Source organism: Coturnix japonica, chromosome 1 (assembly GCF_054131305.1).
Source record: "Coturnix japonica strain WE chromosome 1, WE-NBRP24, whole genome shotgun sequence".
Classification (NCBI taxonomy): Eukaryota; Metazoa; Chordata; class Aves; order Galliformes; family Phasianidae; genus Coturnix; species Coturnix japonica.
The window spans coordinates 3,339,542-3,366,557 of record NC_140663.1 but is presented as its reverse complement, the minus strand read 5'-3'; the positions used below and the strand labels follow the sequence as shown (position 1 = coordinate 3,366,557).

General features: G+C 42.3%; 1 protein-coding gene across 4 annotated transcripts in view; it reads left to right on the top strand.

Moving 5' to 3' along the window:
* Positions 1 to 27,016, top strand: part of SFMBT2 (Scm like with four mbt domains 2) — a 97,979-nt gene that overhangs the window by 48,465 nt on the left and 22,498 nt on the right. For 3 of the 4 annotated variants that reach the window (XM_015865816.3, XM_085550140.1, XM_085550205.1), the window contains 8 exons: positions 8,889 to 8,990; positions 9,598 to 9,745; positions 14,922 to 15,004; positions 17,004 to 17,130; positions 22,826 to 22,939; positions 24,206 to 24,248; positions 24,389 to 24,459; positions 25,371 to 25,510. In XM_015865816.3, coding sequence (XP_015721302.1) covers positions 8,889 to 8,990; positions 9,598 to 9,745; positions 14,922 to 15,004; positions 17,004 to 17,130; positions 22,826 to 22,939; positions 24,206 to 24,248; positions 24,389 to 24,459; positions 25,371 to 25,510 — 828 coding nt within the window. The remainder of the gene's footprint in view (positions 1 to 8,888; positions 8,991 to 9,597; positions 9,746 to 14,921; positions 15,005 to 17,003; positions 17,131 to 22,825; positions 22,940 to 24,205; positions 24,249 to 24,388; positions 24,460 to 25,370; positions 25,511 to 27,016) is intronic. The other variant, XR_014947127.1, reaches the window with a different exon arrangement.

The window sequence follows — 27,016 nt, the reverse complement described above, 5'->3', positions numbered from 1 at the left end:
AATTGTCATGTGTTAGATGAGATATAAAACACAAGAGTTTGGCAGCTTGCAACTGTTAAAGATCTTGGTCTTCTGGAAAGCTGGAAATGTTTACTTTGGCAGACATGATAAACTGCCCAATTGATAAACTGAGCAATTAAATTCCACATTTCCCTACAGAAATCCATACAGACACGAACAGTCCCTGGAGTGAACACACACATTTGTTTGGCTGGATTGTGGCTTAAATTGCTGTTGTTGAGATGTATATGGTAGTGGGCAGTGTCAGGAATGCAGTGTTAAAACTGGTCCCAGTTGGTAGTGCTGGAAAGTCCGATCTGTATTTGTAGAATACAAACAAGTGTTAAGGTTGGAAAAGACCTCTAGTGTCATCTAGTCCAACCATAACCTTTTGCAGTGGGAAAAGTGGCTTCTCTTATGAATTTATGAGCCCAACATTACTGTTGGTGGTGGAACAATTTGTTTTTGGTGACATAGGGTTGAATTCTGCCTGGGAACTCATATGCTATGGATTTGAGCCTGTATTATCACTGCTCAGCAGCATAGCAGAGCTGAACTTTTCTGTAGTGGTCTTCAGCAGGAAAACACTAAAATCTCTTGTGAAAACACAGCCCTGATGGTAGAATGGGCTGGGTTGGAAGGGACCTTGAAGATCATTTAGTTCCAACCCCCTGTTGCTGCAGGCAGGATTGCTGACGGCTGAATCAGGCACTATATCAGGTTGTCCAGCACCCCATCCAACCTGGCTGAATTATCCCTCTCTTTGCATCCAAGGAATCAGAATCATTAAGGTTGGGAAATATGACTAAGATCATCTCGTCCAGCTCTCAGCCCATCACCACCTTGCCCACTAAATCATAGCACCATCACTAAGACCTGATGAGCTGGTTACAGAAATTACAGGGAAGGATGCAAGCAAGATCTTCCTTTTTTTTCTGGTGCTATTTTACACTTGGCCATATGTTGAAAGCATTTGTAAAACACTTTAGGATCCTTTGAAAAGGAACGTGATATTCAACTGCTAGAAAATGTCACTGTTATATAGATACTAAACATAGTGTTTTGCAAACTGCACCTCCTGGAGAAAGTTTTTTTTTCTTTAAAAAGCTTCTTTGCAACACATCCACTATATTGTCATTCTGTTCTTCTTAGAAAACAAATTGGTACAGAAAAAAAAAAGAAAACAAACTAATTGCAAATTGTTTTTTTCAAGTGTGTTTAAGTGGTTTAGGAGCTTAAATCCTTCCAGAATGACACAACCCAAGGAAACCTGCACTTTACTGTTTCTGCTCTGATTTTGGAATGCGTTAGGGTAGCTAACATCTGTGTGAATACTCAGGATAAGCGATGGGCCAGAGCACACCTGAGATAAGGACCAAACCTTTGGGTATAAATAAAGGTGGCTGAACTGTTACCAAGGCCAGCTTTAAAGCTGTGTAACATCAGTGGTTCAGCAGTGCTGTGCTGGTGCTTCTGAGAGGAAGCCTGTCATCAGGAAACCAAACTCGAAACACAGAACCTTTTAGCCCAAGTATTTATTCCCCCCTGAATACAGATTTGTTATTATTCTCTCTAGCTAAGTGACAACTGTTTCTCTACACTGGAACCAGCCCAGTGTGATCGTATTTCTTGATCATAGAATCACTTAAAAAAGACCTTCAAGATCATCAGGTCCAACCATTAACCTGACCAAGTCTCATCACTAGACTGTGGACCTTACTGCTGCATCACACATCTCTTAAATACCTCTAGGGTTAGGTTACCATTACCCCTCCTGGCAGACAGTGCCTAACCACCCTTTCTGCTAGGAGATTCTTAACTGATATCTGATGTAAAACTCCTCTGGTACAACTCGTGACTGTGCTAACTTGGTGCATATGGATGTTTTCTGTGATCTGTAATAATACCATTAATTGATGCTAAGATAAAAGGGATGGAAGGAATCTCCTATGGAGAATGATGGAGGGAATGTCCATCAATGAGTTGAGAGCTGCCTCCTAAAATTCAGTATTGGGTGCTTTTTTGTTCCACAGTCAAAAATACAGGGATAAATGTTAAGAAGAACTCCTTCCTCTCCCAGATATGTTTGTTTTATTTTCCATCAGCTGAAAGGTGCTTTTAAAGTATGAGATTAAATTGAAGTATTTATTCAAGTTTATAACATTTTGTTTCTTTTTTAAAGAAAAAGATAACATCTCTCAGAAGCTAATGCATTCTTTAGGTGTTTTAGTGTGTTTTCCTCCATTATTTGGTCATCTCAAGGAGTTTCAGTGTAAGGAAGAGAATCATAAGGGCTACTTTTCTGCCCTTAAGCCTCTACCCAAACAACTCTGACCTGAATAGATGCACAGCCTTGAAATCTAACAGGGTTTTTCTGTCTTCAGCCTTTACAGTGGATAAGGATATGCTGATACAGCTGGTTAAAGCATCTGTGCTTTTAATTTTGCATGGAAGCCAAACTCAAACGTTAGCAATCCCTGGCCTCTTCATGCACTGGTGGCTTGGCTGGCCCTTGTTGTGCATGCTGTGCTTTAATAACCCATGAGTTGCCACGCAGTTAGCTGGCTGCCAGATTATTTATACTCCATCTGTTCTTCCTCATCCATAGCACTCGCCAACTCTTCTCCTTGGCTGCTTTTTACCTGGCTGGACTACATGCATGGTCTCCTGTCCCCTCCACTCTTCATCTGCCTTTTGACCCACTCCTGTCTCAGCTCATTAAAGCCATTTATCTCTGTAAATCTTAATCACCATCATTAAGAGTATCCTGCAAAGTTCTTTACTTACATAACTGCCTTTATGGCTCTTGAAAGCAGGGATATTTCCAATACTAAAGATGGAATCTGGTGGAAAGACTATATGGGAAAAGTCTTCACTTCTTTACAGCTCGTTCCTGATTCTGGGCATTGCAGAGTGGGTGAAGCAAAGTAATCCAAGTGGGTAAATGAAGTTAATCCAGAGAACCAGTCTTCTGTGATGCCTGAGGATCTCACTATGATTGTTAGGTTGGGAAGAGGAATGCCAGAGGGAGTTCAAGCAAAGCAGATGGGCTGAGTAGGAACCAGCTCCCTCACTCTGCTGTATTCCATATCCCTCTGGCTGCATGTTTAGCATGTGTGGTTTTCTTTCTCTGTTACATGCTAGAGGTCACTCTAGAGTGGTGAGAGGTTAGGAAAAGGGCCTGATCCAATTCGTATGTGGCATTCAAGCTCTGTATGAGATGGTTCATACCTGAAGCATTGCAGAATCATAGAGGGGACCCAGTAGTCAAACTCAGTTCCAACTCAAACAATTCTGTGATTCTTGGACAACAGGTACTCTCATTTAGAGGATCGGTGATACCCAAAAGCCATCTGTCCAATAATGCATATTTTTTTTCCAAGAGAAAACAATAGTCAGCTGCTTTCAGTGCTTAGAATTTGTTCAGCTCTTCTCTCTTCTAACACATTTCCATCGATTTTTTGGTAATGAAATGTTACTGAGGGCAGAATCTGTCCAGGCATGTCTCTGTGAAGACTCAGTCCCTCATCACAACTAAGGTAGTAGTTGTTTAGAAATGTGAGGAGAGGCACTGGCTTCATTTTGAACACTTGGATTAGTGTTCCCACTTGTGAAATGAGATCAATGCATATGATACAGCAAGGATTCACTAGCAGACACTTGTGGAATGGTGTGGCAATCCCAGGTACTGTAATTCTGCTGTGAGATATTAAAAACAAAATAATCTGTTTTGCCTCTGCAACCCATGCTTCCACCAACCAGGCAAATCAAAGCCTGCGCTGTGTAGGAGGGGATCTTTGCCCCGGTGCCATCTGCAGCAAACTGAGCCATACGAAGAAGGTGTATTCAGATTTAGACTGGCTACTCTGCAATGTTGCTGTTTCTATGGCAACTATTTTTATTCAACAAGAGAAGCTTAAAATCTGTAGGGCTAAATTTGATCTTAGGCAGAAGCATGTGCAGTGTTTAAGGGGCTCTTCAGTGTGTGCAGTTAATAGCTGGCTGCCATGCTCATTGCTTCAGGGTCTCAAGGACTTTCAAAGCCTTCTTCCCAGCACCTTTACGCATTTCATCCCACCCCACGTCTCTACATTTTGGTCTCCTTGTGTGACTGCAGTCAGGTTTTGCTCACAGATTTACTCTCTTTGTGTCTTACAGGGGGATTTCTCTGTCCCTACAGAGTGTGTCTTCAGGGAAAATGGCACAGTGTTTAGCAAGGAGAGCTGATGAATTGCAACAAGTCAGATTCGTCTGTAAATAATGCAGAGGATTGCAGTTGGGAGGGTTTTTTTTTATTCCTTTTTCCCCCCTCAATTAAAAACTAAGTGCCAGATTCCTGTAGAGGCAGTTTAACCAGCACTATTATTGTGCTTGTGACTGGTTACCACATAAGAGCTTTGTGATTAAAATTAGGCTATCAGAAGCAGCCAGTGTCTTGGAGAATTAGGGAAAACACTGGAGGAAGCAATTTCTTTCAAAACAAAAATGGAATTAGACAATTTGTTTCCAGTCATACCAGATGGAACCTACTTCTTCTCTGTCTTTAGTAGGACAGGCCAGGAGAGATGTGATTGAAGGCAGCAGCATTTCATGCAGTTGCATCTGGAGAGGATTAAAGGAGGCTCAGGCCTCAGGTTTATTAATTGCTGTTAATGGTCAGCCTCTTAACTTTGCAACTTCTCAGACTTAATTCTGAGTTTCGTACAAAGTCAGAGTCATATAAGAGGTGCGCGTGAACTATCCTGGACCAAAAGAACTCTTGAGTTCTGGGGTATTTGAAAATCAGGGCTTAAATTAGAGCTTTTTCTTTGTATCTATACACTATGTGTGCTTTTGGGCTTAAAATGAGATTACTCCAGTTTTGTATATTGAGGAGAGTGGGAAGAGATGCTCTCATTTGGATTTGTAGACACAGCTGGAGCAACCAGTCCATTGCATGGCTGCCCTCAATGCCACGGGCAAAAGCCATTTAAGTTAACATAGTTAGGTCCCAGAGCTATCTGCATTGCCCAGTAGAGTGTGAAAAGACCTGAGCAAAAGGGCAGATGTCTACGATGATTTTGCAGTATATCTTTCTGAGTTCAAGACCAGTGCTTAGTGGAAGTTGGTGTTTTTTTAAAGATTTAACTGTGTCACCCACACCTGTGCATTCTCAAAGCCTGGCTACATCCTTAAGTCTAAAAACTTCTAAGATAGCAAGAGTGAGGCTGACTGTAATTGCTTCTTGGGATTTGTAGTGAGAGTTGTGACAGCCCTGCCTTTGCCTTCAGGTTTGGGATGTAAGTGGCAGTTGTTCATTCAGTAGAGGGTTCTGCAGTTTTCCACTCATTACTTGTAAGCACCCTTGTGGGCTGTAATCCATCATGTTAGAGGTTTCGACCCTTTGAATGAGTCAGCATGGTTCTTGTACCACGTTAATTTGCTGTACGTTCCTCAGTATGATTTTCACTTTGCTGTAAGGGATTTCTCAGCATCAGACTGGTTTCCTTGGCTGCTCTCCAGCAGCAAGGGCTGGGAGGTTATTTCCATTGCCCACATGGAGCTTGTGAACCCTGTGAGGCAGGATCACTGCTGGTGTAAAGGTGTGTGACTGTGGAGCTGCTCCTTGGAATGAGTTGCAGAACCATTTAGGTTGGAAAAGACCACTAGGATGATCTAGTACAACTGTCAGCCCATCCCCACATGCCAACTAACCATGTCTCTCAGTGCCACATCTACCTTTCTCTTGAATTCCTCCAGGGACAGTGACTCCATGACCTCCCCAGGCAGCCTGTGCCAATGCCTCACCACTCCTTCTTACAAGAAATTCTTCCTCATATCCAACCTGAACCTTTCCTGCTGCAACCTGAGGCCATTCCCTCGTTTTGTCACTGTTACCTGGGAGCACATCTCCACAACCTCCTTTCATTTTGTTGTAGAGAACAATAAGATCTCTCCTAAGCCTTCTCTTCTCCAGACTGAGCAATCCCAGTTCCCTCAGTCACTTCCCGTAAAACTTGTACTCCATGCCCTTCACAACTTCATTGCCCTTCTCTGGACACATCCCAGGGCCTCAATATCTTTCTTGTAGTGAGTGGCCCAAAACTGAATGCAGTACTTGGGGTGCAGCCTCTCCAGAAGCCAGTCAGCAGGAGCAGAGATCCACCACACAATTATAAAATACCCCCAAATGTCTGTACAACTCCATTTGAAAGCAGATTAAAACTTGCTGGAAATACATGGCTGGTGACATCCTCATAAGTGGCTTTGAACGCTTGTGCAGCGTGGAAGGGTTGGTTTCTGCTACCCAGCAGCATTTCAGGTGATGTTTTTGCCCTGCTGCAGATACTGGAGGGAGCGAGGGGAAAGCTTCACCCCTTCAGACCTCATCTTGCAGCTGCTTTTATTTAACAGGCCTTTTTCCTGTCAGTGTGAATAACTGGAGACGAGTGCAGTTCATTATCCGGTGTATCACTTTGAGTCTAATACTAATTAAAAGCTTTGCCTTCGCTTCTGTAGGCCCTATTCTTAGGAATTATGTAAATTAATTAGAATTTTGAAGAGGAGCATATGCCAAATCCTCAGCAATTCCCTGCTGGCTGAGGAGAACGGCATTGGGATCCTTTTTTTTCCCCCTCTTCTTGCAGCTGCAAAAATCTGAGGCTCTTAAGGTAAATTTTAATGCTTCTCTTTTACAAATATGTGAAAGAGATCAAATATCCAGACCCTGACCATTTGCCATGGCGGTACAATATCAAGGCTTTTTCTCCTTGAAAGCTTTTCCATCTCAAAAATGACATTTAACACAGACGAGCTTTTTTACTCCCCCAGCCCTTCTCCAAACAAAAGTATGTTCCTGACTCAAAGAGACTTTTCTCCCTCAAAACGGAGACGTACCTAAGATCCCATAGGTTCTCTGCGGGAGTTTACTCTTGCTATTAATTTAACGAGAAAGATGTTTACATGGTATGCTGAGTGGGAAGGGAGATTTGATCCTGAGATACGTAGCACATGGACAAAAAGTGATAGGCTTTTCAAGTAAAATAAATAACGTTAAGCATTATCAGTGTTACTGTTTTTCCTGCTTTGTTATTTTTTCCCTTTGAAAAAAGCCATAGTAAAAAAGGAGCCCAGCCAAAGAAGCTGTCACAAATAAAAATGAGGAGTAATGCCGTTTTTAGTACTTTGAACTCAATCAACAAATCACGTACAGAGTTGATGAAACTACTTGCATGTTTAAGGATAAACATGATTAAGTACTTTGGTAGATCTGGGCTTATTATGTATTGAAGCTGGATGCGAGCGTGAATTGAATCCTGGATCTTTTGATGGGAAGATGCTGCAGTGTAAGCCTGCTTCCATATGTATGGTTTGCAAAGCTGCCTTTTCTTTACCTCACCCCAAGGATTGAGAGATGATGGGTGTGGATCCTTGTGTAGGGAAGGAGATATCCCTACAGTCCAGGTGCTGTCTCTCTTTGGAGGATGGAAGTTCAGCTTTGGTGGGGTCTGATTTTTGCAGCCATCATTTTTTCCTAGTAGAAAAGATGGCAATTTTGATAACCTTTCTCTAATGCAGGACTTACACTGAGCAGCTTCAGTGTACAAGGAGCTGAATTCTCTTCTCTGAATCAGCCTCTTATTCAATAAAACATTGTGAAACTGCCAGAAATTGGCCTCCTGGCTTTTGGGATTTTGGTGATGTGGAAGTAATTGCCAGCAATTGGAAGTACAGCTGATGTTACACTGCAGGACACCTGAACTCCTGAATGTCTGCTCCTTCATCAGCCATCAGTTCATCGTGGTATTTTGGCCCATTATTGCTAAGCCTTCCTCAGTTTCCCCATTGGAATATACTTCCCTTGCTGTGAAACTGAAGTCATTATGAAATGTTTTTTGACTGCTTTTTGGTTCTCACATAAAAGACACGGTAATGTTGTGAAGACGGGTAAGGTGAAAACAACTATTCCTTTAGCTTTGATTGGAGCTTGTAAAAATCCTTATCTCTAATGGCACCAGGAATGTAAGATCCCAAAATAGAAGTCATTAAGTCTGCCAGTGAGAACAGTCCTTAGGAAGGAAAGTGCAATGACATACAACTTCAGATCAATAGAAAATCATTTTAGAACAAGAATGCAACATGTAGCAATGAATGTAGATAGGAATGACATTGCTAGCCACTTATTAGATACTAAGCTTTCTGCGTATATTTTGGAGTTCAGTGTGTGTGTGTTCTAAATATAACAGCTCTTCATTTTCTGGTTGTGTTGGGTAATGCACAGATCATTTAGCCAATGCACATTGGTTCAGTGTAAAATATAGTTGTTACTTTGGAATGAGGTTGCTAGCCTGTATGCTTACGAGACAGGGAGATGAGGATGGAGTCATTTGATAGATGTAACGTGTTTGTGGTGAGGGAGTTGAACCTGTGTTGTTTCTGAGGTTAGGTGCTGCATCCTGCTGATGCCCCAAGGTTATTGTGTGTAGACAGGTTTGATCCTGGATGAAGATGTTGTGGAAGGTGTGTACCTGAACACAGCCATGTATTTTTGCTCCAACAGATTCTTGCATTGCTCACCTTATGGGTTCAAGTTCATTGTCCTGGGCCTTATTCCACCTTTGTTCTCCCCGTTGGAAAGAAGACCTTTCCATCTTATGGTACATGAGAGCCAGCCCAGGTTTTTATTTGATGCTGTACATAAACCCAACATCCATAAGGATGAATTGGGGGCAATTAGGTCTGCTTCCACCCACAGGAGGTACAGGAGAATGCAGTTGGAGAGACTGGACAGTCTGCTAATCAGCTGAGTGACAAATCCACCTCTCTAATAGATCTTCCAATGTGTGGAGCCTTCCTTGGTGGCTGGTGCTGACACACCACCTATCCCTCTTCCCTGTTCTTTCCCCCAGGACCATGCTGATTTGAGAAACCACTTTTTCACTGTGGGGATGAAGCTGGAGGCGGTGAATATGAGGGAGCCGTTTCATATCTGTCCTGCATCAGTGACTAAGGTAGGGTCCCAAAAAAGAATGAGGGCTGAAAAGATGCTTAAGAACCTCCTGAAAGATTTCCTGCATGTTCAGGAAAATAACAATGAATGTTCGCTTCTTCATCAATTGTTTCTGTTGTATGAGCATCACTGTATGTGCACTTAACACTGCGTAACTAACATGCACTCATCCTATGAGGATGAACGTGTCAATCTGCCAGTTTCATGCAGATTAAGGGAATCTTTTATCCCTGTCTTCTTTCCATACCTCCATATTTTTCCTGCACATCTGTGATTCTATCTGAAATAAAATAACTGGTTGGAGGGGGTACTTGTGTATCTTACCCACACCCTCAAAAGCAAAAGAAGGGAAGGCCATAGGGTCTCCAGCATTGCCTCCAGTCCTTGCCCAGCTGTAAGCACACTGTGTGACTTTAAGCTGTGGTGCTTTCCCTTGCCTCAGTTTACCCATCTATGTCTTGATGGCTTTGGTAGAAACACAGGTATGAAGTGTTAGATGAGAGTGGGTTGTTTCAGGTGCACATTGGTTCCAGTTTAAGCTTTGTATGGTTGCAGATGTTACAGCAAATTTAACATCAGATTTTTTTTTCTTCTTTTCCATCTTCTAGGTTTTTAACAATCATTATTTGCAAGTGACCATTGATGACTTGAGACCTGAACCCAGCAAAATCTCAATGCTTTGCCATGCGGATTCCTTAGGGATCTTGCCAATACAGTGGTGCCTTAAAAATGGAGTCAGTCTCACACCGCCCAAGGGTTTGTATTACTTCTCAATGGTTTGCAGCTTTTTTACTGCCTTTGAAACAATTCTGCTCTTTGCTGCAGAGCATCACGCTAAGCATCTCCAGCCAGAGCATCTTTGTTGAGCCACCGAGGCTCATAACAGCTTGTGAACATCTCTGCAAATATATTGCTGATGGATTAATGTCTGTCTGAAGCAAACTGCACTGAAGCATAGGAAATTCCTGTAAAACACATCTTGGTGATGCTTTGTGTGTGCAGACTGCTAAAGGAGCATTAAGAGCCGTATTATGTTTGAGACAAACCAGGCAGCTTCGCTTATAGCATCCCCATTGGTACAGCGCCGAGCTGCAGAGAACACAGAAATCTAAATGTCTCCTGGATTCAGGTTGTGCCTCACCAGTTTGCTCACAGCTGCCAGCTCAAGCACAGGCATTTTTACTTAACCTGTCTCAAAAAAAATCCCAGATGAGGGCAAATTGAGTGCAGTGCTCAGGTCAGAGCCAGGAGGAACAGCCTCCAACCGTGCTATTTCCCATCTCTGTAGCAGTGTGGTTAATTAACTGCAATTTCAGACAACCACCTGTGGTGTGTTAGCAATATTTCTTTACTTGCAAACTGTGTCGGCTCTCTGGAATGTTAAATGTTTTTTTTATTCTGGTCAGGGTGTCGAACTTTTGCCAAGAAATAACATTGCTTGAGAGAAGAAATGCTTCACAAAATTATCCTACAATGCAGTGGACATTCATATTTGTCTTCATTTTGTAAAAGAAATATGCTGCTGCCAGACCCAAGGAAGTGAAGGGCTATTCCCTGCCAGATTTAAAGGCCTCTTATATATACAAATGTATATGAATATATATAAATATATGCATATACATGTATATATATCCAGCACTTGTAGTTTGAAATTCCCACTGAAGACTGGGGGCCCTGTGCATGCAGCTGCATATGGTGCCTCTGTGATTAATCTGCTGCTTTAACTGAAAGAAATGTAATCTGTGGATGTTTATCTTCCTCTCCCTTAAATCCAGGTGTAAAGATTGTGACTATATAAGTGCTCAGTGGCCAGCATTTTTTTTTTTGCAACATGAGTTCCCATGCAGCTTCTCCCAGGTCACCTTATTAACTCAAATAGACCATAGACCAGACATCACTCTATAAAGGGTCGTGGCTTAATAGTTTCCACTCCATGCTGATACAAAACCTGTTTTATGGGCCAAGAACATGCAAAGCTCTCTTTAAACGCCTGCGTATTTAGGAGTGTCTGTAGTATCCTTCCACCTGTCATTACATTTCCAACTTGGCCTGGAAAGGCTAAGCAGTGAGTAGGTATCTGGTGTGATACGCGGTGCCTGGGGTCCACCTTGTCTCCTCAGAAGGTGCAGGAACTCTTTGCTTTCTGCTCTCAGATCAGAAATGGTGGAGAGGAGCTATTAAAAAGGGTATAAATCAAGTAGCAGATGGGTGCACAAAATATATTGTGCTTCTTCTAGAGTATGTGAGGGTTGCATGCCTAAACTGCATCTTCAGATCTTTTGGGTCAAAAATTCTCCTTCAGCAGCAAACATGCACTTTGAGTCATTCAAGTTTGGTTAGACATTGGAATGCTGTCTTAAAAAACAACCAGCAAGCAAAAAAAAGCACACCAAAAATGAAGATGGAAAAGGAAATGCATCCAGAATCACACTGGGTCCAGGAAGGAGGAGGGAATTCCTCCATTTCCAGTCAAAACTGCTCTGAGGTGTCCAGATATGCTCATTTTTCTTTTTTTTTAATGTGCAGATTTGGCCATTCTCCATGACTGTATTGACAATATTTAGTGCTGCAAACACAGCTTTCTTTTTTGAAAGGCAAGAAGTTCCCATGGAGAGTCAGATGACATGGGAAAAACACATAAGTCCTTTTTGTCTTTGTGGATAGAGTCTTTGCTGTGTTCTATTTAGGTTTTTTTTTTGGAGGGAGTTAAATAATGATTGACAGGGAGATTGACTGATTTTACAATTAATTGATGTTATTTCATCAGAACAGCATTGCAAATTGGGGTATTTGGGTTCAGAGTCCTTTATTTCCTTAATATCTGTTCCTTTGCCTTTTTGCCCGTCAAGCCTTTGTTGAAACCAAACATGCAGTAGATGAGTCATGAACAGGAGGTGCAAACATTTGCTGCTAGAAACAGAGAGCAGTATTTTCCTGCATGGTGCCAAAAATGAATACCCATTTACTGCTGCTGTATAAACATTGAACAAGCACTGTTTATATTTATTGGGGTTGGGTTTATAGACCACTTCCCTTTAGAGTAGTAGCCGTTGTTCCTTTTCATGAACTGTTAAGAGAGGGGAAAAATACCACAGTAGCACTCTTAAATACAAGACTTACTAAAGAAATGCCATTTCTAAGACCTTCAGTGCATTTCTGTTGTTATATTTGCTTCTGATTAAACTGTTGGTTTAAACAGCTCTTCAGTGCTGAGGGTTAGGACGGCTGACACAATGAGGTTTGTGTGTATTTGGGGAGCAGTAGGTAATTCACAGAACCATCATAGAATGGCCTAGGTTGAAAAGGACCACAATGATCGTCTAGTTTCAACCCCTCTGCTGTGTGCAGGGTCGACAACCACCAGACCAGGCTGCCCAGAGCCACATCCAGCCTGGCCTTGGATGCCTCCAAAGATGGAGCATCCACAACCTCCTTAGGTAACCTGTTCCAGTGCATCACCACCCTCTGGGTGAAAAAATTCCTAATATTTAAATCTACTCTGTTTTAGTTTAAAACCATCTCCCTTTGTCCTGTCACTAACCACTCTCATAAGCAGTCATGCAGATTTGTGCAGGCTTTGACCATTATTACAAGGGTTGAGCTTTAGAGAATAACAACATGTGAATATCATGTGCTAATGAGAGCATCTATTTAGTTCTCATCATGAGGCTCCATGATAAGGTACATACAGGGCCAGGCTTGTTTAAGGGTTATTCTTGAGTATGGCCTTCTTTGAGCAAACTTTATCGGGCTTCTGAAGTGCTGGTAAACTGCATTTCTGCCTTCCCAGGCTCTGTTCCTGCTGGCCTCACACTTGGAATAGTGCAGGGCCAAGCCAGCAGCTGGTTTTGTGGTGACACGTGAGTCAGATTTTCATACCTCATTGAAACGTGCCTTTTCCACCCACTTTGCCAAGATTTTGCATAGCTCTCAATTAAGATTAAGCTGTCCATGAGGGGTTTACATCAGAGACCTGAGTATGTACAGTGTATGGGCAGGGTTTAGGGTCCTTGTGAACACTGTACTCTGGCAGCTTGGATGTGCCCTGGTTTGTTTAATGCAGACGACTGTACTGTGGCTGCCTCCATCTGAGCCCATTACCATGGCTGCCTCCAGAGTCAGTGGAGAGCAAGTGGGACTTGCAGATAAATTCCGCTCCTTCTGAAGGAGGATGTACAAATCACCTTTAGATCTTTCTCCTTCTCCATCAACTCTTCAGGGAATTCAGCTCAAGGCATCTACGCTGCAAACACCTGCGTGCAATCAGATGGATCCCCTTCTGATGCGATGTGCACTTCACCTCCTGTTTTCCATTTCATTTTCTGAAGCCTGGAAGTATCTGGCAAGGAAATAACTAGAGAGGATAAAAAAAGGAGATGGAGAAGAAACAAAAAGAGAGTACTTTTGCAAAAAATCAGTTGTTAATTTGTATAGAAAAATTCAAGGTATTTTTCATGTGAAAAACTAAGATTCAGTTATGGCCCTTTGTCACTTCTCTGCGCACATTTATTTCTAGCTTTGCAGACAGTACTATGTTTTATTACTGCATGTTCGTGCCCCGCAGAGACATTTTAGGACTCTGTCTCTCTCATTTGTGTGTTAGATGTGCAGTTCTTAAGAGCAGAAGCTCGTTTTATACTTGCATCTTAGCAGGATGCTTCATGTTCAAAACGTTTGCTCCCTTTTTTGGGTCTGGGTGATGGGACAGGTGATTCCACTCAGTGCTCCATTCCTTTCTTGCCTACAAAAAAAAAAAAAATCACAGTTTTCACTGTCACAAATGATTAATTCCCATCTCGTCTTGACTGTCCCTTTTTGACTGCCAATGAAAAAGACATTAAGGGATGTTCTGTAAGATTGAGTCCAGTCTGAGATACCAAGCAGGGAGATTAAGGGGAGAATTTGTCCTTTAGATGACTCCTGAAACTTTCCAGTGAGAGTAGTTCTGCAATAATGTTATTACAGCATCATCCCAGGGCTCTGGACAGGGAATAGTGCTCATTGCTATGAAGCACTGTGAAATCCTAAAAGCCAGATTAAAATCAGTCAAGCAATGAAACCAACCAACCAACCAACCAAAACCCTCTGCCCCAAGAGTTTATTGCTAGGTAAGAAATAAAGAGGAGTAGAGGTTTGGAGCTCTGTGATAGGACTGTTTGAGAGCCTTCCCCACCCAATCAATCACTGCTTCTTCCATTTTTCCTTAGAACGAGGGGCTGAAAACCTGATTGAATCATTGAATCATTAAGGTTGGAAAAAGGCCTCTTGATCAACTATCACCAATATTGCCTACTAAACCATGTTCCTAAGTACCACGTCTATTCTGAAGCCTTTAGGAACTGGGAATTCTGTGTTCATTTTCCTGCTCTGCTCCAGGTTTCTATATGACCTTATGTAACATGCTTACTACAGTGGGATTTAGCTCATGTTCTCTGAGCTATTGGGAAGTCATTTATGCAGAGTACAGCTGTATCAATGCAAAGAGAGAGAAGTTTATCTCATGGTATAAGAGAAGGGATGGATTAGCTTCTGATTGTGCCAATTCTCTTCCTGTTGACCTGCAGTCCCAACTTTTCAGTGCGTAAAGAAAGGAGAGGGAGGGCCATGAATCTACCAGGAAAACTTGGACAGTGGCACTTCTTGGTAATTAAAGGTTTATGAAAGCCTGAGAGATGCTCGCTGGAAAAGGAAAATGAGGAACATTTCTTTGTTTTATTACTTTATAGTGAAGATCTGGAGATTTCAAAGGGAAATGCAGAAGTTGTGTGAGTGAATGCTGGAGAAGTGCCAGCAATGGTGACCTTGCATGCTGGCACTGCACATAGCACTCAGATGGGGTGGGATGCTGAGACATCAATGGTTGTCTGCTTGGGGCCCATTTGCACTCTCCCTGTGACAACAGCTGATGACACTTTGTTTTGTTGTCCTGCAGGTTACTCTGGCCAGGACTTTGACTGGGCAGATTACCAGAAGCAGTGTGGAGCAGAGGCAGCACCTCACCTGTGCTTTAGAAATGTAAGCTCTTTTTTTTGCCTTTGCATTGCTCCTGTCAGATCTGATTGCTTGCTCTGAAAAGCCTTCGGGAGCTTCCCTCAGACCAGCAAGAGTTTGTTTTAGGAAGGAAGCCAGAAAAGTGTTTCAGATTTCTCTCTCTGAAATAGAAAAAATATTATCTTACTCTTTTCCTTACCAAAATTTCTTTCTCTCTCTCTCTCTTTCTGGTTTTGTACAGCAATTAACACAGGAGCACTGACCATTAGAACAATTGTTGTTAAAAAAACCCATAAAGTGGGTTAAAAACAATAATAAATATTCTGCCTTGCCAGTATCCTGGTGCTCATCTTCATGCTCCTATCAGCTGAGTCAAATCAAGATAGGTTCATCATTTTCAACCATAAAGGTTGGAAAAAGCCTCTAAGATCAGTCCAACCGCACACCCACTACCAATATTGCCCACTAAACTATGTCCCTAAGTACCAAACACCATGTTTCTGCCTGGTTTCTTGGAGGTGTCAAGTGACTTTTCTCATTCATGGCAGCCCAAAGGCAGCCTGGTCTGGAGTAAACCATTGATGCTGAATTGGTAGATTTGAACACTTCTAGTAGATGAGTTCAGAAGAGTGGTACCGTTAACAGAGTTTCACCCAAATCAAAGCTCAGATTTCTTTACCGCATTTATTGTGCCTTTCTATGCAAAACTCTCTGGACTTCAGGCTGAGATTGCTGAAAATCCAGAAGGAAGTTAAGCAGTGCTGCATTGTATTTATGCAATGGGACAACTGCTGCATTTCTTCCTTGTGCGAGCATGCTATATTTCCTTCTTTTTGTCGAATAATGGATCTCAGTGCTAGCAGCCTTGAAAACAGACTCTGCGTAATACACTCCAAAGATTAAGTCAGGTCTAAGTGCTGTTTATTTTAAGGAAACATTAATCAGGTGAACATGTGTCTGTTTTTCTTTCAACCTTGATAGCACAGTTCTCTGCAGAGAGCTGTAATCTTCCTGTTGTCCCTGGCAGGTTGGTCCATTTGTTTCATGCCTATAAGCAGCTCTTTGGTAGAAACCTCTTTTCAGGCACTTCTTCCACCTACTGCAGCCAGACGTTGTACTGAAAGTGGATATGCTGTAGCTATTTCCCTAGGGGGGATGTTTAACAAGGAGAGTCAGTTATGAAATGGATTGACACGAACAAATGCTTAGTAAAATAAACTCCCAGCTAACTGTTTTGTCATTGATTCTGTATAAATTAGCCTCCAGCAATGAACTGCACTGAAAAGAGCCCGTGCGATGATAAATGATGTTTCTTTGTTAGGCAGTATAGCAAGCATTTAAACAAACTCACCCTGCTTTTCTGTAGTGCTGGCCAGTTGCATTTTTTACTGCAAGATGAAGACTGGGACAGCCCAAGCAATGCTTGAGCTTAAGGGAGGAGAGGGGGGCACTGGAAGGAATGGAAGTTAATGAAGAGTAGCTTGTGAGACCCCAGATTGAAGCAGTTTTCCAGGGCATTTTGTCTTACAGCAGTGATACCTAAATGGTTGGAACTGCAGCTTCTCTGGCTGCTGAAACCTTTAGCCATAGAGGGCTGTTGCATTCTTGCAAGATCATGACTTCACATGTTAATCATTTTGTTTCATATTTGGAGAGATGACCACTCACTTGGGAAGCATAGCAATGTCTAACCTTATTTTGCCTTAGTTGAAGAAGAGGGGGAAGACAGTGGGGACCTCAGATAACCCATGGAAGGCTTTCTTTGGAGCTGTATATTTAAGCATACAGACTTAGTGCTATGGCAGTAAGCATGGCTGGCACCATCTGCACCCACCAACCTCCTGCATTGCTTCCTGATTTGTCATCATCCCTGACTTACCATGTGTTTGATCAGGGCATCTCCATTTTGAACCTGGATGCCTTTGGGTTCTTCACTTAGAGTGAAAAGCAAAGCTTGCTAAAGTGATTCTTCTCAGCAGTCTGTTTAAATCCATGTTTCATTGTTGGCCCTTGGCTCTTTCAGACATCCTTCAGTCGTGGTTTTACAAAGAACATGAAACTGGAGGCAGTGAACCCTAGGAACCCCGCAGAGATATGTGTTGCTTCTATCACCTCAGTTAAAGGACGGTTAATGTGGCTTCACCTCGAAGGTATGTGCTACAAATACTTCTTGTGTTTCATGTAGTTTGCTCAAACCCTCTCAACTCTGTCCTTCATCCTCTGTCCAGTGTTGCTTCCTCTGGCCTTACCCATTTACACATATGGACTAATGACTGTTTTTGAGAATTGACATGCTTGAATCCCTCCAGGAGAGGACCAAAGACCTTCCACCCTCCCATCCAATGTGGATGTTATCAGTGATTTCTGTTGATTGTATAAATCTCATTTATGTAATGATGAATCTCTGTCCTGCTTAGTTAATGTGACCGAGACTTCCATTCACATTTCCAGTACACTCTTGTGGGATCATAGAATCAGAAGATCCCAAGTTGGAATTGACCCATAAGGTTCATTGAGTCCAACTCCCAGCTCCACACAGATCACCCAAATATCTGACCATAAAGAGATCTGTTCTCTTGCAGCCTCCTTCCTTCCTGCTCCTTTCACTCATTTTTTTCACCTGGTTCCCCAAAAACTTCATCAGCATTTGCTGTTCCTTACCACAGCCATTTCCTGCTCACATCCTTCCACATTCTCTCTTCTGCAGAGAGTAACTCTGTATTACAGAGTATAGAAAGCACACGGGGATCTTTCTTATTATTGTTTCAAGAGCAGTGTTATTTCTAAAGAGTAGAAAGCCATTCTAATTTAAGTGTTCAGATGAGTGCTGTGATAAGCCATAAAGCTGCTATATCTTTGTCACAATATATTTTAACTTTTACCCATCAAGCTAACACACTATTGGTAGAAGCTCCTGGCTTCATCTGCAGTCAATATAAGAGCTTCATTTTCTCTATGAAATCAATGGTTATTGGGTCACCATTGACTACAAATGCCATGTTTCTTTTATTTCTTCTGGAGAACCATGAAAATACCGAAGGCAATTCAGATGGCCTGTAGCTCATCACCAGACTCTAAGGTCTGTGATTCTGAATGAATGCATAAGGAAGGTGTGCCATTCTTTAGCTGCCAGCCAAAAGGGAACATTACTGTAACTCTTAATGCAGGTAAGCTTTGTCTCCACCAAGGCAGAATGGCCAAGAAAGTGTTAATGGAGTTACAGATTATAGTCTAGCAAGAAAGGAGAGTTCTACAGGGGCTGAGACAAGAGATTCTTGCAGAGATCTCACTGGAGATGAAGTCTCTTAGCTGTTCTGCACATAAAGATCACCTCCTTTCCTTTGCAAGATGCTGAACTCTCAGTGTTTTGGGGCTGGGAAGATACTGGAAACCAGACTGACCAGAACAGCTTTATCTTTGCTTGATACAGAGAGTTGCTTATTCCTTCAGTTTGTTCATTGTAATTACCCAGAAGTGTTCTAGTACCTGGCAACATGCAGTGCAGTTTGTATGAGAGGAAAGGTGTCTGATCAAAGCCTGTAAAGTTGGTAATAACATTGACGTGTAACTCAGAGTGCCTCATCTGTGCAAGGAGCTTGCTCTAAAATATAACATAGGTGGATGTTCTGTGGCCTTTAGCTAAGCAGAAGTAGCATTATATGGTAGACAAGGCTCTCTCGGTGCCTCTGTGATAAATCCCTTTCTCAGAGATTTATAAATCAATGACTACCCAAAGAGAGACTCATCCTAATCTAAAGCTTGGCAGGAAAAATCATTTGTGCTTCTTGTGTCTTTCCTAAGCCCCATAGTCTAGGTCTAAAATCTGTGGAGATCTTCTTCCTTTTGTATTTCAAGCATGTAGTTTTGTCTCTTCTGCATTTATCTCCAGTTTACAGTGCAGGTATAACTTTGCATCTTCACTTTTGATAGAGCTTTGTGCAGTGGCAGTTGTGTTTCGTTTTGTTTAATCAGTTCAAACTAGAACTAGGTGCCCAAAGTTGTGGATCTCCCAACCCTGGAGATGCTCAAGGCCAAATTAGATGGGACCCTGAGCAGCCTGATCTGGGTGTCAGCCCTCAACCCAGCGTGTGGCAGGGAGTGGGAAATGGATGATTTTAAGGTCCCTTTCAACCCAAGCCATTCCATGATTCTGTGTTTCAGTGATAACCAGTTGCTTCCATACACAAGGTGGTTAAAGCTTAACTGTAGCCTGGTTTGGACTCTTGGCAAAGAATTTAATTAAAAAGCTGGAATTGATGCATGTTTGGAATTCATGTCTCACTAATACTGTTGTGGGCTTTACACCCATCCAATCCAGGAACTTGGACCCATTTCACAACACCCATTGTTAAATCATAAAATCATAGAATGCCTCAGACTGGAAAGGACCTAAAAGATCATCCAGTTCCCACCCCTTGCCATGCACACAGTTGCCACCCACCAGATCAGGCTGTCCAGAGCTCCAACCAGCCTGGCCTTGAGTGCCTCCAAGGAGAGATGCCTTCATTTGGGGGGTTTGAGAATCCATTGTATTTTTTTTTGTCAAGCTCTTATGATTTTAGAAGGACTCAGCATTCACTAAACTTGCCCAGTGTGGTAAATGAGAAGCGCTGTTCCTTGGTCTTCAAATCAAGCTGTCCCCCAAGACCAAAGAGAAAGCCACAAGTGTCACACTGCTCCCTTCCCTTGTCTCTTTCTCTCTGTCTTTTACTCCTTTAATTTCTTAAAGGATATTTCTTTCCCAACTTGTAATAAAAAAAACCTGTGTGAATCTCCTTGCTTTATGGATGTTCTTACAGATAAATGTTTTACGCTTCTTTTGTGTCTCAATGCCAGGAGTAGAATGATCTGTAGTAAAAGGAAAAGATGCGGAGGGCTGCAGGAATAAAAAGGCTTTGCTGCTGTTGAAATACCTCAATACAGTATGCACAGTGTTAGCCTAAAACCAGGCATTAAAAACCCCACAGAACTCTGCTTGCAGAGTCGTAAAATAAATGTGGCTTGGACAATGGCATCCTTTTTTTTTCAGCTCCATTAATGCATTATTGTTTTTAACTGGTTATTTATATTCTGGTAGCAGCAAGACTCCCAGCTGCCATGGGAGCCCATCACTGGAGACCTCGAGTCCCACCGTTTATCATAGGTACATCTGAAGCTTTCATTGTTGCCCTCAGAGTTTCACTGTTTGACAGCCCGAACTGCAGCCATAAAACAGGACGTAGTAGTTAAGCAGTATCGAGTTAGACGTAAGGGAACATTGCTTAATAAATCATGCTTTGTACAGTAGCAAAACTGTAAACTTCAGGGCAAGCATTTAATGAGCAGCAGTACGGTTCCCCTGCAGACAAGAAGTGCAGGGCTGATTGGAGGCTGTGCACATCCCATCACTTTCTGCTACTTTATTACTCATCATCTGCATTGTTAATTTTTACGGGTTCATTTTAGATTTTAAAGCTGAAACTTTCTGGTGTGAATATATACAAGTAATGATGTACACTCTTTGCACAGAGTAGGAATTTAAGGAAAATTCTTTTGTTAACCACTTCTCCAGAGAGGTTTTCCTTAACTTTCCCTCTGAATTTTCCAGAGTTGCTGTTCCATCCTTTAAGATTTGTAGCAGAAGGTGGAAATTCTCACTCTGTTTCCCACCTTCCTGTTCTCTGCTTTTCCATTTAACCTCTCCAGTCTCATGGACGTCTCTTGGTGTGGGAAGATGGCAGCATAAAACACAGCAAATGAAACTAATGAGTTTCAAGCAAGCTGGTTTCTGTTTATGTGAATGAGTCCAAATGAAGCAGTAAGATGTTGGAAGTGAAAGACAGGATTGCTGATTGCCAAAGGGACGAGGCAGTGTGAGTGAGGCCAGAATAGCTCTGATCTTGTCTTAGAAGAATAGTGGTGCTGCAGGACAACAGACATTATGGTGCTTTCTTGCTCACTGGGGCATTGCAGCTGTTAAAAACAAAATGTTCATGTCACATCTATTGTTGTTTGTGAGCAGGAAGGTACATCGGGTCTGTTTATTGGGTCAGAACAACATGATAGAACAATTGCAGTGATGAAAATACTGAATTTTCACAGATCTGGTGAGATTTTAGTGGGGACCAATGATCTCTTGTTGTATTTAGGGCTGAATCTGTTGCTTACTCACTTTGTCGCGTCCAAATTGAGCTGTGATTCTTTGTTATTTCTTGATGGAGTTAAGTGGCTGTCCAGGGAGTACCAGCTGCTGAGACATCACATTGGTGCTTAGTTGCTCATGGGAGCAAGTTCATGCTGTATGACACGGCTTCATCTTTTCATCTCCTCTTCCTCCTATTCCTGGCGAAACAGAGATCTCATCTTCAAGGTGCGATGTACAAATAGAATGCAGGACTCAGAGGAATACTGTGAAGGTCATAGAATTATTACAGTTGGATAAGACGGCTAAGACCATCCAGTCCATCCATCAACTCAACCCCACCATGCCCACTAACCATGTCTCTCAGTGCCAGCTCTGCTCTTCTCTTAAAGATCTCCTGAGATGGTGGTTCTACCCCCTCTCTAGAAAGCCTGTTTCAACACCTCACCACTCTTTCTAAGAAGATTTCTTCTTAGGTTTCCTTGTTACGAAATCTTTCCTAACATCCAACCTAAACTTCCCCCTAGAAGATACCCATGTATCTGTGCAGGCAGCATGGACTTTTTATTTATTTGTTTCTTTGTTTAAACTTTAATTTCTTCTCTGTCACTATAAGCACTGTTTCCTTTCTTTCTTGGGCTTTTGTTTCAATTACACTACAGGTCATTGATGAACTTTCATGAGTGGGAAGTTCCCTGTAGTCATCTAGCTGAGCTCAGTCAAACACTGCTGCTTCAAGCAGAAGGCAGAGATGCTTTAACAGATGTAAAGATGAGGATGCTTGCAGGAGAAGCTGCTGATCTCTTTTATTAAGAGATTGCCTCATGCTGTCACTGGAACTGTAGGTCCTAATGTGGAAGTGGCAGAGCAGGAGGAATTTACTGATGAAGCTGTGTTAGTGCAGATGCACTTGAATTGGAATAATTAAATAGTATCTTGATTCAGGACCCAAAGTTGTTTCCAAAACACCTCAGAGTCATTCAGAATGTTTCGTGTTGGCTTTGAGTGAGATCTATACAAACCAAGATGGGCTAGTGTCTCCTGAAGGAAACATCATAACCGAACTGGATGAAATTGATTTTAGGTAGAAGCTTTCTTTAGGAACTTGGAATCAGTGTTATAACAGAGATCATAGTGCATCTATACAACAAGGATTTGTATATTACCTGTCCCCTATGGGGTGATCTGCTCAAATTTCATGTGCTGTGGGGAGCATTGGGAGAATTTGTGGTGTCTTAAACCTTTAAAAACAGTGGTTCAAAGGCAGAGCTACGCAGAAAAGCTTCATAGGAGCAGTAGGAAATAAAAGCTGATCATTTTACCTACAGTTATAGTCACTGTGCATTCTCTTAGCAATAAGAACAAATATCAAACTGTACTGCTTCTACTTTGCTTGTGCAACTCTACATGATAACCTGTGGGTCAATCAGACAGTCGTGTAGGGGAAAGTCAAGCATGTTTAACATTCCAGGCTTGTGGCTGCTTTGCTGCACACACTTAGTGTGCCCTTATTTTTTATTTTTGCTGGAATCACATTGCACTGTAAATGCAGCAGCCGTATCATTCCTGCCTTTGCAAAACTGAAGACAAAATGATTCCTGATTTTGATGCAAGTAAGCAGATTTATTTTTACATGTTCCATCATTTGCTTCCCTCGGTTCGTGATGAATGCTCGAATGGCTCCAAGTGCGTGTCTAAATGGTGTCATAAATTTGTGTTTATAGGTTTACAGATGCCCTCTCCGGAGTACATAGTTGATGTGGAGTCTATGGACATTTTCCCAGTTGGTTGGTGTGAAGCGAATGCTTATAACCTTACTCCGCCACACAAAGCTGTTTGTAAGTGCACGGAAACCTCAAGCAGAACATATGCTATATCCTATTATATCAACAGATTTATCAGGGAGTTTTTCTGATGTCTGTAATCCATTTCTTAAAACTACCCACCTAACCAGCAGACCAGTAACCAGGCTGTGAGCATACTGTAATAAATAGTAATAAATCTAATTAGTGACCACATGCCACAGCACTGCTGTTACATGGTTTGTATTCGCCTGTGTGATCAATCTCTCTAAAAACAGGATGGTTTACACTGGGAAAGGCAGTTAGTGGTTTGGGGTTGAACAGGGTGGCTTGTGGGTTTGCAGTGGGGCTGTCAGAGTGAAACAGCTGAGTTCAGTGCGGCAATGGGATGAATTAAGGACGTGGGAGCTTGGATCAGGAGAAAAAAGTTGAGAATTACACCTGTAAAATACAGAACCTGAAGGAACATAAAGAGGCCGTGTCTCCCTTAGACAGGATTTACTTTACCCAATGTGAGGAATGTTTGCTGGCCTCTTACAACCGAGTTCTACACCTTCCCAGGGTATCAGTTCTGTTATTTCACTTCTGTTATCAGTTCAGGGCTTTTCCTAGCATCTAACTTAAATCCCTGTTGGCACAATTAAGTCTTGCCCTATGTTCAATGCATATTAAGTTTACCTTCTTTTCCATTCCCATCATAGTTCATGAGCGCTCAGTGGCTTGGTGTTGTTCTGTTCCTTGCAGTAGCTGTTCAACCCCAATCTCAAGCCACCAGATGAAGAATTTGCCTCAGTATTTGTATTAATTAACATCTGAAAGGCAAATTCTAAAACGTGTCATTCTTTCGAGGAGTTAAATATGCTTAAGTTAAGAATCAAGCAGCCAGGGCCTAATTTGGGAGAACACTGCTATGGCAACATTATGCAGCCTTGTCGCAATTTATGGCTAGGGATAAATTATGCTGGAGGTAATCATGCTTGTAAAATGTAATCTTATCCATATGTGTTTCTGTATGGAAAAATATTTGTGTTCTTATTAATTTTTTTTTATGTTGATCCCATAAAACACAATATTAGCATTCCAGAGGAAAGATTAAATGTATTATTACATCTTTAAAGCAGTTTTTAATGATGTAGTGACTTACTTAAAAATACCAAGAAAAGATGGCAGTGGTAATTAAGTACCATTTCATTGTGTTAGGAGTCATTTTATACTCAGTGCATTTTTATAGCTTTTTATGCATTATGGATGTATTTTATAGGACAAAGGAGTACAAAACTGTTTCTTCCTTCGTTTTTGCAGTACGAAGGAAGAGAAGAATTGCTGTTGTGCAACCAGAAAAGAAGTAAGTTGCTATTATTTAAGGAGATATTTTTACAGTGATACATCAGGTAATACACAGCAGCTGAGCGACTTCGCCAGCTTCTGGTTCTGTCCTCTGCCCCCATCTGACATTGTTAAATACTCCAGATTTCTCTGTAACAGGTTACCATCCTCAGTGCCTGTTGAGAAAATACCTCATGACCTCTGCCCAGTTCCTCAGCCAGACACAACAGGTAAGGCTGCTTGGTACCAGCAGGTCCTAATCTTAAGGAGTCATTGCCTGTATTTAAGGGGACAGCCCTACAAATGGAGAGAGCATGTCAAATGGATGGGAGACAGAGGCACATCCTCAGGGGATGTCAGACTCACAAACACAGTGGGGGCTCTGATATAGTATTTTGCTGGGCTTCCCCTGAAGCTTGTTCATTTCTGCTGCTGATGTCAGGCCAAGATGAATGAATTTGTGGTGGAGATGGATGTGACCTCTTAGCTGGCATCAGTTAAATTACTTACACCATGGCTTAGTGCATCCATCCTTGTGTCCCACACATCATCATCTGAGGCAGAAACCCAGGGTGCCATTGCAATCACACTGGGAGAAATGGTCTCTTTCTGGGAAGAATATCTAAGCTATTGTGGACAGCTGGTTGGGTGGCATTGGGAAGGTGTCTGCTTCTCTCCACAGAATGATTTACCCAGATACAGAAAACTGTTCTGTAGACCCATGTTATTTCAGGGAAAAATATCCTGGTTCCCATTATGTTGGGGGGTGGCTGAACAACCCTTCTCATGGATTTTGTCCCTGAGCTCCCTAGTGAAAAGCAACTAACATGTTTCCTATCTGAGAAGCCATAATGGCATCACTCGTGTCCATCTGTGACATGAGTTGTGAGACAGCCTCAGATCATGTCATGAATGAAGTCCTTTCTCAGTTCTCCATTCAGTAGAGCATGCAACCATATGGGCTGCTATTAAAAAATCTTCTATCTTAGGAAAGACTTTTTGTAGATTGGCTTGGGTTGGAAGTGAGCTCAAAGATCATTATTCAACCTTCTTCCATCCTTCCCATTCTAGGAGAAAGAAAGGCCCTTGTCTTATTGCACAAAAGTGCAACACACACATCATTGCTACTTTCTCCTTGCAGGCACCATCAATGGGAGATACTGCTGCCCCCAGCTCTACATCAACCACCGCTGCTTCTCAGGTCCATATTTAAACAAAGGCAGAATAGCAGAGCTACCTCAGTCTGTTGGGCCTGGCAAGTGTGTGCTGGTTCTTAAAGAGGTATGAACCAACTATTTTGGTTTTAAATTAGAGGGGGAAACATGGATCATGGGTTGCTGGGCCTAGAATTTGATAAGAGATACCTAAAATTGTCTTAGAGCTCTGTGGCACCTTCCATAGGTCAAGACTGCAAGCTTGGAAGGGAAAATATGTATATGCATTGGGAGTTGTAATGGAAGAAGAGTCATTTTTGAAGCATGGAGAGTTGTGTTGATTTCTGGTGCAAGCTTCGTCTATCTGTATCTGCTGTGCAAGTGATTGCTGTGGCCAAAGCTATGCTAGAAGAGGATCTCTGTGATTACACCCATCAGACTGTTTATCCTGGCACAAGCCAGGAGATTTGACACAGGTGACACCATTAAGTGGGTGACCATGGGCTGATGGGGCCCTAATTTTTGGGTTCCAAACTGACCAGGACAGAAAGCCAAGCACAGGTGTGTGTGTGATGTGCTAAGTGGAATCTGAGTGGAGTTAATCCCATGCACCATGTGTGGCAGAGCACCAGCATCAATGTACTTCATCCCAAACAAATCAGTGCTTGCAATGAGCCAGTTCTTGAGATTTGAGTGCTTGCTGTTGACCTCAGACACAAACTATTTTGTTTGAAAAAAATACGTAAAGATTTTTTGCACAGTTCTGTATACAGTCCATGTACAGCTGAGAGGCAGGGTGACTTCAGGTGGGAGAGGACAAGGTGGTTTTGGTGGACAAGTAGGGTGCCATTGATGCAGTGGCCCAAGTTGGAGGAGACCCACAAGGATCATTGAGTCCAGCTCCTGGCTCCACACAGGACCACCACTGTTTCAACTTGAGTTGGGTCTTCTAGAAATCCAGCTATTCCAGCTTTCTGGTCTGTACCTATATGAACCCTACCCATTGTGAAGGCAGGGCCATATCTGAGTTTCATCTGAGCTCAGAGTGAAACAGCAAGAGAACTTTTAGGGCTCCATTTGCTTGATGCATTTGCAAGCTCCTCAGAGCCCAGCTCTGTGAGGGTGTTTGAAGATGCCTGAAGTGAGATGGATTCCATCCCTGACAGAAACAAATGAAATGTGGGATTCTTCCCAGATCACCCACTGCTTCTGAACACGTGCTTCTGTTCTACTGTAGGGTGACCCCTGTGTTCCTTAATAGCCTTTGTACGCTGTTTTACATACAGCAGCATTGCCAGTTGTCTCACATGGTTAAAAGCTGGGCCATGAAGAGAACCCCATAATTCAGCTGCCTCTGCAGGTGGACACTTGGATTTGGAAGAAGTGACTAAAAAATAGCCGTCAGCAGAAAGCAGGATAAAATGGTTGTGGTGCAAAAGTTGACAGCTGCCAAATTTGAAAGTCAGTCTGCAGTGGCTTGCTGATGGGGAACATTAGCAATCTGCTGCTGCTTGAAAAACAGGCAGTGAAAAAGCAACATGGGGGAAAACATGAGGCATCCACAGTCAATAGTTAAGCTAACATTTCTTCTTCCTTCCTGGAATTTGGGTTTTTAAAACATATGTAGTACAAA